Source organism: Epinephelus lanceolatus, chromosome 12 (assembly GCF_041903045.1).
Source record: "Epinephelus lanceolatus isolate andai-2023 chromosome 12, ASM4190304v1, whole genome shotgun sequence".
NCBI classification, from domain to species: Eukaryota; Metazoa; Chordata; class Actinopteri; order Perciformes; family Serranidae; genus Epinephelus; species Epinephelus lanceolatus.
In genome coordinates, this window is record NC_135745.1 from 21,881,525 (window position 1) to 21,896,285 (window position 14,761).

The 14,761-nt window shown below is 40.4% G+C and overlaps 1 protein-coding gene across 1 annotated transcript; it reads left to right on the top strand.

Annotated features, from left to right (window-relative positions):
* The first annotated feature begins 319 nt into the window (after positions 1 to 319).
* LOC117272532 (von Willebrand factor C domain-containing protein 2-like) lies at positions 320 to 6,084 on the top strand. Its single transcript, XM_033651508.2, has 3 exons — positions 320 to 802; positions 1,902 to 2,031; positions 5,555 to 6,084. Exons 1-3 carry the CDS (start codon positions 452 to 454, stop codon positions 5,743 to 5,745), a joined length of 672 nt encoding a protein of 223 aa, XP_033507399.1. The 5' UTR covers positions 320 to 451; the 3' UTR covers positions 5,746 to 6,084.
* Positions 6,085 to 14,761: the final 8,677 nt, after the last annotated feature.

Here is a 14,761-nt window from a genome sequence, read left to right on the forward strand (position 1 = left end):
ACACGATAAAACTGCAATAAATAATGACACATTGGAACAAAGCAGGCTAAATACATATTCTATATTTTATAGACCTCTTAAACCAACTATGTACACATTAGACCACCTGTGCTCTTGTAAAAGTCTGCACTAATATACTTAAAGATGTTAAATTGGGGGAGGGACAAACATTAGCTGAGACTGGCGTGTGAACCCTCATGAGAGGCAGTGAATATAACTTTCCCTCTTCATGCCCCCCAACCTCCACCCCCTTCCGGGCTCCTTGCAGAAGTATGTGCAGCCCCAGTAGACCGCTGTGGAGGGAAGGCTGAGGTAACGCCAAAGATTCTTGCGGGCAGTAACAATGTAACAAACTTGGGTCGACCCGTCTACAGAATAAATCCCAGCTGGACTACAGTGGATGTTTCGTAATAACTTTTAGCTTTGGACAAGGTGAATCAAATAAATCACCATGGTTTTCAGTGAGCGTCTTTCCTTGGAGCGCACAATACGCACGGCCGTTTTGGCACTGCTGTTTTGCGCGCAGGCTGGTTTTGGCTTCTCAGTCGCCGGGCAGCAGGAAAGCACCTGTGAGGCCAACGGCAGCATATACTTCTTGGGGGAATGGTATTTCCTGGACTCTGATCACTGCACCCAGTGTGAATGCACCACTGAGGGCTCCGCGTGTTCCCGCACTGAGTGCACCTCTCTGCCGGCTGCATGCATCCATGTGAGCCACTACCCCACCGACTGCTGCCCCAGGTGCGAGAAGATCGGCTGTGAGTACCGTGGAGTGGTGTACGAGCTGGGGCAGAACTTCCAGGTAAGCCTGAAAGTGATGACACATGGTAGCTTGCAAAGATGGGGATACTGTCATGGCTTCCAGGATGGGTAGAAACTACATGACCCTATAGATACTCATAACCTTAAATGTTTTGAGATCTTTTTTTTTTTTTTTTTTCCATATGTAATTATAAACACAATACCCACCCAAAATATCTATCTTAGAGGTCAGGTCTCAAGAAAAATCTGGGGGATTATTAACTTTTCGCTTGTTTTTGCAATTTACTTATAATTTACTTAAAATATTTTGATATATTTTGTGTCTAAAAATGCTTGAAACAGTCCAAAAAGTAAAACAAGCCACACTCAGGCCATAACCTGTGATTAAGGGGTCAAAAGCAGGTATTGTTTAGTTTGTGGTGGCTCCTAACTTTCATTAAAGGCAAGCTTATTTAGTTTTGCAAGGGTAGAGTAGGCTACATGAATACAGCAGTAGCCTAAATTCCAAATTGCCAATCTGCACTATCTCAAAATGAAATACTGCAGCATCATTTAGAAATGGTTATAATTTCACTGCAGAGCAATTAACTACAGTATATTTGCATATCTGTGCAGTATTAGACTTGTTTTTAATATCAAGGGGTGCTTTTGCAGAAAGGTGAGTTTTAGGTGATGTGCAGTAGACCCAGATTGTAAATAACAAGTGCCTATCACACATATTACAAAACAAAAGGTGAGTAGCAGCTCAGTACTGTTTATGTGTAAACCCTGTCACTGATCTGTTTCATGCAGGTTCCACTTTGTTCTGCAGTTACTGTTGCCTCTCATTCAAATGTGTAACTATGCACAAGCATAGTACAAAAGAAATGTAACTTATACCCATGTCACGATTTTCATAAGCTTGTATTAGTGTAAGCTGATGCATATCTTTTGCAGTGTATTTCCCTTCTAAAACTCTGAGCCAATTAATTACAGTGTGGTACTGGAATGCTACTTGAGCATACAGCCGGGAATTGGAGGTAAATGGCGCCCCCTTTTGAGATGGCATGAGGAGGACTTGGTGAGAGCTGCTGATTAGAAACAAGATCCATGTTAAGTCTCGCACTGTTTGTGTGTATATGTGTGTGTATTTTCCCCAGCCATCAGAGTGTGAGCAGTGCACTTGTGACAGTGATGGCATCGCCCGCTGTCTAGTGGCAGATTGTGCTCCTCCACCATGTGTCAACCCTGTCTACCAGCCTGGCAAATGCTGCCCCGAATGCCAAGAGGGTAAGTTGAAAATAGCATTAAAAAAGTAGACAGTGAAATAAAACCTAGGGGGGCTCGTAGAGATTCAACAGGAAATTTATCTTCACTATTATAAGAGCACCACTGTCAAATGTAGTTCTAATGTATTTGATCATTAGCATGCAGGGGTGAGTGTGTGTGCACTTGATTTTATGTGCCTCCCTGTTTGTAGTACACTCTTAGAAATAAACATGCAAACTAGAACCATAAAGGGCTCTTCAGCTTGTCCCCATGGAAGAATGCTTTGTGGTTCCTGGTAGAAAGGTTCTACATGGAACTCTTTCATACCCCTTTTCCACCAAATTAGCTCCGGTTCATGAACTGGTACCTTTCATGGTTCCTGGAACCTTGGTGCTGTCTTTTGTTTTGAGCAGAACCATTGTAATCGAGGCTGTGTCATCAACAGAGGGCTTTGCACAATGCACAACTGAACTAAACAATAGTAGCAAAATTGGAGATTACATTGATTACCTGTGAACTTCTGTTAGTGCAGATATTTGTTTTTACTCAAAAAACAAGAATGGACCAACTACAGTGGTGGAAAAAAGTTTTCGGACACCCCATGCATTTGTGAAATATTGCATTAAGAATCACTCTTAGATCTTCAAGTGCAATTTCTTTTAGTACAGTCACAGCCAAAATACTAAATAAATCCTAAAAAAGCCATTAAAAGCTTAAAATTGATTGGTTCCATAAAAATACATAAGAAATTTTGAGTATTGGGTCATTTTGGTACCAGTGATGAAGGTCGTTCTTTTTATTAAAAGACACAATTTTTGTTGCCAAGCTTCGTGTCTACATAAAGCCAGCACATTTGAAAGTTCTTCAGACACAAAAATGGCTAAAACAAGGAACCTAACGCAGGAAACACGCCTGAAGATAAAGATTCTCAGCCAGGAAGGGTACAGCTGCCGCCAGATAGCCAGGAAGTGCAGATGCAGTCCTTCAGCAGTTAGATACACTCTGCAGAAATACAGACGAACCAACAGCTTGGAAGACAAACCAAGATCTGGTCGTCCAAGGGTTTCTTCGGCAAGAAATGACCACATCCTGATCTGCATGTGCAGGCAAAACTGCCGAATGACATCACAGGAGCTTCAGCAGCAGTGGTCAAACCAAACTGGTGTCCAGTGTTCCACCCGCACTGTACGTGGCCGACTTTTAGATCATGGCTTAAGGTCCTACAAGGCTATCAAGAAGCCCCTGATCAATGAGAGACAGAGGTTAGCCCGGCGTCGTTGGGCCCAGGCACACAAGAACTGGACAGCTAGGAATTGGAAGAAGATTTCGTGGTCAGATGAGTCCACTTTCCAGCTTTATCTTCCTCCTACTAATGTGAGGGTACGCAGAAGGCCAGGCGAATCATTATCTCCAGCATGTACAGTACCTACTGTCAAGCATGGTGGAGGCAGTATCATGGTTTGGGGATGCATGAGTGCTGCTGGTGTTGGTCATCTCACTGTCTGTGATGGCACATTGAAGTCTACCAAGTATTGTACCATTCGTGCGCGTGCACTGTTCCGTTGAGGTAAAAACTGGATGTTTCAACAAGATAATGCCCCTTGCCACACATCCAAGGCCAGTAGAACTTGGCTGCAGGAGCACAGTATCCAGGTCTTAGAGTGGCCAGCTCAATCCCTGGACATGAGCCCCATTGAAAATCTGTGGTGGATTATCAAAAGGTCTGTTTCAAAGCATAAACCAAAGAATTTAGAAGAATTAAAAGCAGTAATTCAAGAAGAATGGGACAAAATTACCATTACACCATCAGTGTGAAAGGCTCGTGAGGAACATGCCAGCCAGGGTGAGAGCTCTACTACGTGCCAATGGCAGGACTACTAAATATTAATTTGTTGATGTGATGGTTTATTCATTTTTTGTTCAGTTTTGAACACATTCTCTGTTATTTGTTGACTTTGATACCGACAATGTTGAGAACTGACATATTGAAACTGTCAAGAATTTAGTTTTGTTAGTTTTTCTTGTAAACAATAAACAAAAAAATATAATTTGTATTTGTTTGTATCTGTCTAATGCAGCCACACCTTTTGAAACACAAAAAAGATTTTTCCACAAATATTTCATGATAATATTTGAGATTGTGTAAAATTTTAAGGGTGTCCGAAAACTTTTTTCCACCACTGTATTAATGAAACCACTGCACACTCTTTGACAATTTCTCACTCGAGTTCTCCATTGTTGCCTTTTCCATCCTCTCTTTCCAACCTGTAGAATATGACTTTTTGCTTCCAGCTTAAAACCAACTTTTAGGGTTCTGAACCAAATTATTTCTGGTCAAAAAGCTCTGAATGGTTCAAAATTAGGTGCGGGAACCGGAACAGACCCGGTCTACTTAGGACCAAACAGAGCGTGTCAGTGGGTGTGTCATATTCTACAGGTTAGAAAGAGAAGGTTTGGAGAACGCAACAATGAAAGGTAAAGAGAGAAATTGTCAGAGAGTGTGCAGTGGTCTCACTAATAGCTGGTCTATGTTTGTTTTTCTGATAAAAACAAATATCTGTAATGACAAGACAAAAGCTTGCAGGTAATTAATGTAATACATGGTTTTGCCGCAGTTTACATTTGTTGTGCATTGAGCAACATCCTCCGTTGATGACATATCCTTGATTCCAAGACTCCACTCAAAACTGGTTAAAACTCAGGCTGATTTGCTAGATAGCACCAAGGTTCCACAAATCCTGACCAGAACTGGTTCAAAAACCAGAGCTATTTTGGAGGAAAAGGGGTAAATGGGAGTTCTATCCAGAACCTTCCACCCTCTAAGGGTGCTAACAAGAACCCACTCGAGGTTATCCACAGAAAAGCCTAATTATTCTAAGGGTTTCATCTAGAGCCCATCCAAGGGACTTTGCATTAGTAACTGCCTACATTACCCATAGATCTCTCTCCCACTAATCATCATCAGGTTAGCCTGGGGTCAAGGGAACTACACCCAGCAGTCTTGAGATCCACAAGGTTCCTAAAGGGCCGGGCTTGATGTGGGCCAGTGCACCCCACAACACTTGTGATTCACAATCATGTTTTTTAGGGGGTGGAGATTCTGTGAAATCACTACTACTACAGCCTTTACTATATCAATGGTGCATCGGGTTAGGAACCAAAACTTGATTTCAAATTAGAACCAAAACAGAATGCCAAGTTGTGCGTACCCATAAGAAAAAAAAAAAGAATTTTGGTATGGCATGGATAAGATGGTAAAGACATCAACCATGCCAGAACACAAGTACAATGAACTGATTATAGGGATTTCAGATACATCTAAGTAAAAAAAAACACAACAAAAAAACATTTAACTATTTGAGGGTAAGGATTTGTTGACACTCATGCTTTCAACAATCCTCGAAGAACTCTTTCTCCCAAAAAGGATTCTTTGGACTTTTGGGTAGAACCTCAGCCTTTTAGAAAAAAAACCATTTGGAACCCTCATTTCAAGAGTGCTCTGTTCAGCTGCAGGTACTTACCTCTGTTGCTCCTCTCCCTCCAGGTCCTAACTGCTATGTCGATGCAACACGCAGCCAGGTGATTCCTGCAGGAGAGCCCATCTGGGTCGACTCCTGCACCAAGTGTCGTTGTCACGATGGTCAGGATGCTGGCTACTGGGAGGGAAACCGTCTCGCCAGCTGTTCCCGCCTCAAAAACTGTACACCTGAACAACCGTCCACCAAGAAAAACTGATTCACTCTGTCAGCGGAGAACCAGCTGTCACCCTAAAATTTACGATCCCTGGTGGTCAATCGTCTACACGCTGTTTTCTCCTGTGCAGCTGAAAATGGATAATCTGCAGCTTAAAAAAATCCTTTTTTTTGGGAACAGAGCTAAGCAAGAACCTAAGAAATTATTTTAAAAACACCACAAGCCACCAGAATAGATCTGCTGCCATTCCATAAAGACTTTTTATCCAAGATTTCTGCATTACTGATGAGACTGAATTTGTCACTTTGGTGGACAAAGCTGGCCCTTTACTGGGCCTCAGCTGCAAATTAAAAACAAGGTCTGATTTACAAACCAATCAAAGCCCCACGTTTACTACATGTCAGTGGCAATTTGATTAACTGCAAAGTACAATATCCACAAAGGCATTGTTACCTAATGTCGCATAGGCAGGCTCTGAGTCAATATCTAAAGATAAAACCTTTATTACTGTAGTTTCTATTGTGCCTCCATGGTGCATATTCCTAAATAACACTATGTTTAAGCAAATGACTACAAACTAACTGAGGCACCGACCTTGTGGCCAAGTACACAATGCATAGAGGGTGGTTGGTGGAGGATCAGAAGGCCCCCTAATATGTTAATCTGGCCGTGCTGTGTAAAGACAAACTAATTGTAGTCCTTGTAAACCAAAGGAAACAGTGGAGTTAAGAAGGAAAACAAGATTAGAAATCTCTGTTTGATAATATGGACTGCAGTGATATAAAAATGACTTGTTTGATTTCACAGGCCCTCAAACAGCTTCAACCCCTGAGCATTAAGACTGTACTTCTACAGAAAAACAAACATAATTAAACAAATCTGATGGTAAACTTGACACTTGAAAGGTGGCTGCACTCCAGATGTTTACCCTTTTATATCTTATCTGCCTGCCCACATGTTCCTCCAAATAGAAGGAGAGAAAAGTGAACTTTTATAGAAGCTATAGAAGTTACACGGGAGGCATATTTTTAATTTCCAGACATCTGCTTTGGGAAACAACTGGCAACATAACAAAGCCAATGAGATTATTGGATGATAAGAAACTGTAATTGACCTGTCACGCGTTGATGCACCAGCCAAATGTATGCACAGCTGTGATGAAATTTAGACTAGGAAATGGCTTAGCAAAGCAATTAGCAATTTGTAACTGTCCTATAAATTCCACAATTCACTTTCCAGGCTAATTGAAATATAATGTATGAGACTATGGCCGAACATATGACTGTACAGTAGTTTTAGACACAAGCGGTATTTGGAAACAGGGTTGTTATTTGTGCATGTACACTGTAGAGCAGGAAAAACAATCTGTAATTAACTGCTTCATTCATTTTCACTAGGAAGAATATGTAGTATTATAGAAACAGCCTTCCTTATTGTTTCCACTGTTAGCAAAGTGCACAGTTGTAACTTACCTTTGTCAGAAAGATAGTAGTATTGTCATTTTATGTAGGTTTATATGCATCAGATCTTCTTACTGTTACTTGTCATTATCTACTGCTTTAATCATGAGGGACCTTTGAATGAGAACCAAAAGAAAAAACAATCTTGTCTTATATGTTTAAGTGCAGTCTGGGAGCCTATAATGGCATTTACTTTATACATAAGACTCCCAGGCTGCTGCTGCGTTAAGTATATTATTACAACTGACACGTTTCACTGCCTTAATTCTCCCTGAAAAGCTTCTTTATGCAAGGTTTGGGATTAAGTTGAAACTTTTAGGGTTATGATCGTATTTTATCAGGAGACTTTATGAGTGAATACACTCTGTATTTACATCTTCTGGAGGGTATTGGTATTCCAATCAAACAGTCAAACTGTGTAAGAATGAGACTGAATACGATAAGGGAGCTGTTCTTCTCATCTTAATTACCGAATAATCAGAAAGAGGCATGGTTAAAGGCATGGTTTGACATTTTGTGAAATGTGCTTATTTGTTTTCTTGCTGATTTAGATGAGAAGTGTGATACCGCTCTTTTCTGTACAGTAAATTTAAAGCAACAACCAGCGTCAGCTAAGCTTAGCTTAGCTTAGCATCAAGACTGGAAATGAGGAAAGCATTTTTTTTCTCCATTCTGCTAAGTCCCGCCCTTCTGTGCTGCGATTGGCTAGTGCTAAATCTAACCTTGACCTCTTTGCCCTAATCCTAGTCTGAGGCTGAATCCAAATGTCTGGACTTGCAGGCTCATGGACATTTTGGTCGCGTTTCTGGGAAGTCCGGGAGTGTTGTCCAAACCCATGATATAACCAGCCCACAAGGGGCCTCAAGCGAACTTTCTGCAGACTTTCAGAGCGTCCACTTGTAGTGCAGATTTCAGCAGACTTCATTGATTTAATCGCCCACAATTCATTGCCATATGGACGTGACATTGTGGCCTTTTCAATTGCTGAACAGTCACCTGTGAATGTGTAGAATACTTATTGATAGTTAGGCCTATTAAATGCTACTTAAATCGCGTAGGCCAGAATTAATATTCAACCACATCATGATACAGAAATACGTGTAAGTATAGGCTGTAAAGGGAATGAAAATGCATTTTATCCAGCTGCGTAGTGAAATAGGCTAAAAAAATTGGTCGAAAAACAGCAAAAGGTCTTCTACTGTAAATAAATAATACCCAATTTATTGAGTTATAATCCTGTCCTTATTTACAAACATTTTTGTTTTTCAACACCTGTAGCTTATTATGTAGAGATGTATTAATATGAGTTTAACAGTCTCAGGGGCTGTCTATCAGCTCCTTTCAGTCACTGCCCTTGCAGACTTTTCCTGATGACAGTGAACACGTCACACAACGTACTACTGAAGTCTGCGAAGGCTCAGTCCATAAGTCCAGAGGGTGGACATTTCGGTTCAGCCTGACTCATTGGATGTAGACTTTAGGTATGCACCTGCTATTGGTTGGCTATTGCTATTGTTATTCCTCCACCCCAGCTCCTCCTTTTCATGCTGTGTCTGACTTATCAATGTCATTTCTGTTTGTCATTGATGCTGCTCTGCTCTGTTCCCTGGGGGGTCTTTGCTGCTGCTCTTCCTGCCTTGGGCCTTCCATGTAGGCACATGGAAGGGCAGGGAGGTTTGCTCTCTCTGCCTCAGGCTTTCCTCGTTTGCACATGGAAGAGCAGAGAGCATACCTCTCTGCCCTTATACGTGGAAGAGGCTTTCTGCGTAGGCCCGAGGAAAGGCAGAGAGGCCCCTGAACAGAGCCATACCGCCAAATATAATACTGCAAATGGAAATAAAGTGTTCCTGACTGAATAAGCGATGAATTCACTGTACAGACATCAAAGTGGTGTCTATCTTCTCATCTGACTTTCAGCAAAAAAAACCCCAGTCTTTTCCTTTCAGTGAGAATCAATCTACTGCCTCAAATAAAAGGGACCCAAAATAATTACACTCACAAATCATGTAGTGTGTTATTCTTGTAATAAACACCAGCATCTTGTAAAATATTCCAAATTAAACCTACTTTCAATGCCCATTAAAAAGCCCTCACTTTGTGTTTCCTCTTGAGTTGTGTCTTTTTACTTTATTTGAACGATTTGTTTTGTGAACAGTTTAGCTCCGGCATCTCTGAGAGGATACCATCCTGATTTCCCTGCAGAGCTTTTCTGCTGACAGTTTGGGAACACTGCTCCCCGCAAAACAATAAAAGAATGAGAGAAGATGTTGAAGGTAAAAGGGAGACAGCTTCACTTTGTGGCATTAAACGATGTGTTTATACTATCAGGAGGGTGGCAGGAAGGACGGGAGGAAATGAAAGAATGCACAAGTAAAGCTGAATGTAATCCAAAAGGTGGTTTAGCATTTTAGTCCAGTAAGCCACTGGGACCCCACAGGAACAAAAGTAACAGGTTTATGTGGGTTGTCATGGCAGCAGGAAACACGGTTGCCAAAAACTGTCGATATTACATTAGAAAGTTCTGGGATTACCTCAGCCTGCAGGTGAAAACTATTTTCTTAAGAAGTTTCTATTCATCCACCAGAGTTTGACTGTCTTCTTCCCACATGTGCACACACAGCAAGCAACTGACAACACCATGATACAATCTTTAACCATCAGATTTATTGATTGTATAGAAAAAGTAGGTTTGATATGACGTAATGCATTCTATATAAGATATAACATTTTCAACATTCAATGTACAAAAAAACATAGCTAGAGATACAGTAAATTTTTAAAAACGCCCACAGGCCTGAAAGTCCTGTCTGCTCTCTGCAGCAAAATAATGTGTTTGAAATGTTTTTCGAATACTTCACCACCACCTGAGGTGCGCTCGACAACTGGAACAGCTTCAAAAGTCAAGAGTCCATTAAGAAACATCAAGCGCTCCTCATGGTTGTTCTTATGCTTAAGTAAAAGAAATGTTTCAAACACAATTTTTGCTGAAGTTGCTGTTGCTGATCTTTTACATCTCTATCCCATGATACTGTTTATACACACTGGGGCTTCTCTGGCTATATCCTCCTCAGCTTGTACTTTTCTTCTTGCAACTGACTTATAAGGGGTTGCCTGCAATTGTTCAAAGTAGTCATGATGAAGCAAAAATTGATGTTCTTTAAAGTCTGATTTAGAGGTTATGAGGAGTGATACTCAGCCTGTGAAAACAGCTGTATAATTCTGTGGAGGGAGCTTTCAGAAGTAAAAAAAAAACCCAGATCATCAGGGTTATCTCAGCTTGCTCTTGAGACCTGATTTTGTTTACGAGAAAGCTTACTTCATAAACTAGAGGTGTGGGGATTGGAAGAGGGCATTTAGGAGGAAAAGAGAGTCCAACAGAGTTGTGAAGCGGAAGGAGCAACTGGTTCCAGGAGTATCTTTCCTCCCTTTGAATTTGTGACCAAAACACAGCACCATTGTTAACAAATTTGTCCATAACTGAAGCAAAAATCCAAAATGAATTTACTTCAACTGCAGATTGGAGAATTCTACTTCCTGTGATTAGATGTTTCGTGCCAAAACGCACACTGGGAGTTGTAGTTAATGGCCCCACCAATGTTTCTATGTAGAAAGTCACCTAGTTGTACATTTTTATGAAAGAATCTGGTATTTCTAATGCCATTGTTAAAGTAAAAAACTTTGGTATCTTTCAGCCTGGACTCTAGTTTCCCATGTTTGTGTATCTAAGTGACAAAATGGGGACAATTTTTTAAATTCGTCCACTGTTAAGAGAGAGTGAGCCCCAATTGTGAATCATCTAACATCGTCTACAGGAAAAAATGAATGAGTTTTTTTTTTACTTTTACGCCTGAAATGGCTCCTCCAACTTCGCAATGCTATGAGACACTATTAAGATGAATTGTGGAGAATGTAAGATCCAGTGTGTTTGGATCTTGACCCAGAATAGAAGTCAAGATATCTCGGCCTCTGCTGCTGCAATTTTGACCATTCCTTTTTTTTTTCAAGTCACCCCACTTTATGCGAGTAAACACTAAATCACCAAGGTTCTTAAATACTGTATGGATGGGAAAAATCAAAGCAAGAGCTGCCATTTTATCGCCCCTGTACTGATTACAAGGATTTCAAATCAATAAGCTGATTGGAGGCAAATAATAAGGAAATCTATCTGGAAAAACCATGACTGCATTCAAACATTAACTACCTCAGATCCCACATGAAAACACAAGCTTAAAGTGGCATATGTGGCAGATGTGAACAAATTGGTAATGTTGCACTGGGTGAGCTGTAAACAGTATAGAGAAGGGGCTGTATTGACCTCTCCGTGGGTAGTCTGCCCACTGAGGACACTCAAACTCACCAGGAGAGCTCTGCACTCTGGAAATAAGTATCAACAGAGGGTGAAAAGGAAAAGGGGAATCAGATAAAGTGAGGGAGAGAATGAGAGAAGGGGAGACGCAGAAGGATTCACAAATGAGGATGTGTACTGAGATAAAAAAAAAAAAAAAAAAGATACAGTAAGTGGCACAGATTCAGAGACACAAAGAGAGGCTGTGTCGATATCTATTGAAAGAAGAAGCACTCTTGTGAGACACAGCTGTGCTTGAAGTAGGCCCACCACGAAGCACAACGGAGTGCCATTGACACATACAGCCTGGACTGGCAGAGTAAGAAAGAAAAGGCAATAAAAGGGGAGATAATGCAAAGAAAAAAGGGAGACAGTGTGAATGCATGTGTGTGTGTGTGTGTGTGTGTGTGTGTGTGAGGAGTAATCAAACCTTTCAAAAGACCCAAGGCGAAGGTAATGCTGAGCCAAACAGATGGGAACATTTTTGCCTCAAGGCTGACCAAAGAGGAGGCCAACAATGTACAAAATAAAAGCCCTAAAATTGTTCTGAATGATACAAAACAGTTACAACATTGCACACAAATCTTATGTCTGTTTAAAAGATCAAAGATATGTAGAGAAAGTTTAAGTTTTTTATGATCTTCAAGGAGCAATGTGTAGGATTTAGTGGCATATAGCAAGGTTGCAAATTTCAACCAGCTAAAATTTCTTCCAAATGTTGATTCTTACTTAGGATTCCTTCAGTGTTCATTGTTCAGAAGATTCCTAACAGGAGCCAAATTATCTGCAAAGATCTCTTTCCCTTCAAAACAAAAGCACATGGTGATTTAAAGAAGTAAAAACAGTGAAGTACACAGAGTTTTACATTAAAATATTTGTGTTATTTCCAGACGGTCTAATCAAGGAGTGGCTGCTAACTATTGTTGGTAGTTAGTTTTAGTTTGGTTTGTCTGGTCTGGGCTACTGTAGAAACATGGTGGACTCCGTGGACAGGGACCTACTCCCTATGTAGATGGATAGAAAAATGAGCCTGGTCTCACTCCGAAGTCGTCAAAATCTGACTTGTGGCATCAGAGACCAACGGAGTAAGGCGTTCTTTGATGTCGGTATGATACGCGGCCGGTTGCCGTTATAGTTTAACAGCTCCCAACGGCATCGGGGGGAATATGGCGGGACAACGATGAAAGTTAAGGCAGCGAAACTCCAACTGGGGTGGGGCGGGACTGGTGGTGGATGGGTCCAACAAACACCGACTTTCACCCGAGAAAGCGGTGTTGGTGTCCCGTAAGATTCTAAAGCCAAACCCTGTTCTTTTTTCTAAACCCAACCATGTGTGTTTGTTGTTGAAGGAAAAAAACAGGTACAGACATAGTGCATTGATTTTGAAAGAGACTGTATGAAGACGTTCAATTTCCTGTGAAAACAGAAGTGTATCTTGAAAGAAGACAATGCATGTAACAGGCATAACTTGACACGGCGTCCCAGAGCGTCAATAACCAACACACCCAGGGTACCTTACATGTCGTATGTGGACATGTAAAGGTTGGAATGAGAATGCGTTGGAAAAACAAAATATATGCCACTACATCCTACACACTGAACCTTTGATGTGTGTTTTTTAAACTGAAGCAAACATGGGTTAGTTTCTGTATTACCCATTACGAGCACACATCTTCATCAACAGATTTTACACCCCAATATGACCTTTAAATCAAAAATAAGCTTCCTTGCCCCTTTAGTAACGATAACTTCTGAAGGCATCGGTTTGGTGTTTAGGCGTCAACAGTAACAGCATCAACAGTAGAGACAAGGAAAAATAAAACAAAGGACAAAGACTGATGTATCAAAGCATAAAACAGTCAAAGGCTTCTGTACGCAGATTAAGTTGTTCATTTTTCACACAGGGAAAGTTATGAAACTCAAATAAAAACAACAGCTTCAATAAAAAACAAACCTCACAATGCTTGATTAATTTATGAAATTGGAAAGTGTGATAAAATAGACATAAATAGAAAAGTGACAGCTGATGATGATAAAATCTAAAGCAGCCATAGAGATGTCAGTCAAACTGCTCAAAGGATAACTTCTCATTACTGCCTTAAAATTCACAATTTCCACAGACAGAAGACTATCACCTTCTAATTTCCTCTTTCCGGATATAATCATCTTTTTCTTAAAGATTTAAAGAAAAAGATAGCAGAGAGAGAAAATGGCGTAATAACAGTAGCAATAGAGTTTTAATGAACTGTGATACTTAAAAAAACTTTGACGTCCAGGTTACATTGTAGGCTAAAAATTGACCTCCAAAAGTACTTTTCAGCTCGGCTTGTCTGTGGATTCAGTGTAAATGTTTGAAGCTTATGTATCCACAACACTTTTTCCTGTAAAGCATGAGCCATAATTCTATTCTTACAGCTCAGTTTAACCCCTTTGTGTCCCATATATGTTCAGAAAATGTGGTAAATGTCCAATTTTCTAATTGAAAATGCATATTTTTACTGAATCAAACCAGCACCTTCAGGAATATGAATGTACCTCAAGCCATTTAGATCTCGTAGAGACAAATATGTACATTTAATGTCCAGATTACCAAAATAAACCTTTAATCTGTCTTTAAGGGGAGTGATAGAAACAAAGCTTCCAGAAACCTAATCTCCAATATGTGCCACATGGGGTTAAAATCACAACTGAGCTGTCAGTGTATCTATCTGCCTTGCTGTCTTCAGTTCCTTGATTTGATTTCAAATGCATTCCCAAGGTAGTTCCACAACACTGCATCCAGAACAGGAGAAAACTCTTCACGTCTTCAATATGTTTACTTTTGTTGCAAAACTTTTCCGTTACTCCAATAAGCCAGGTTTCCAAAGTACATACATATACATATATATATGTATATATACATATATATATGTATAAAAGTGAACAAAAAGAGAGTTCTCTGGAGTTTGTTGCTGCTGATGAACATGTTTTATCAGCGTGTCCCAGCACTGTAAATGCAGGCACAATACACATTCATTAATTGATACCGGAGGAGGATTTGATTGAGTAATTAGATCCAAACTCCCTGACAAAGACGTCAATATCAAATCGTCCATTAGCATCATTTGTCAAGATAAGAGTCAGACGTTTTCTTCGATATGCAGTCCATCAGATACAGTTCAGTGAAGCATCACTGCCTGTCATATTTAGTTACAGTTTGCCTCTAATAGAAATCCCCATTCTCTTGATCATCACTGCTCGGAAAGTAAAATGT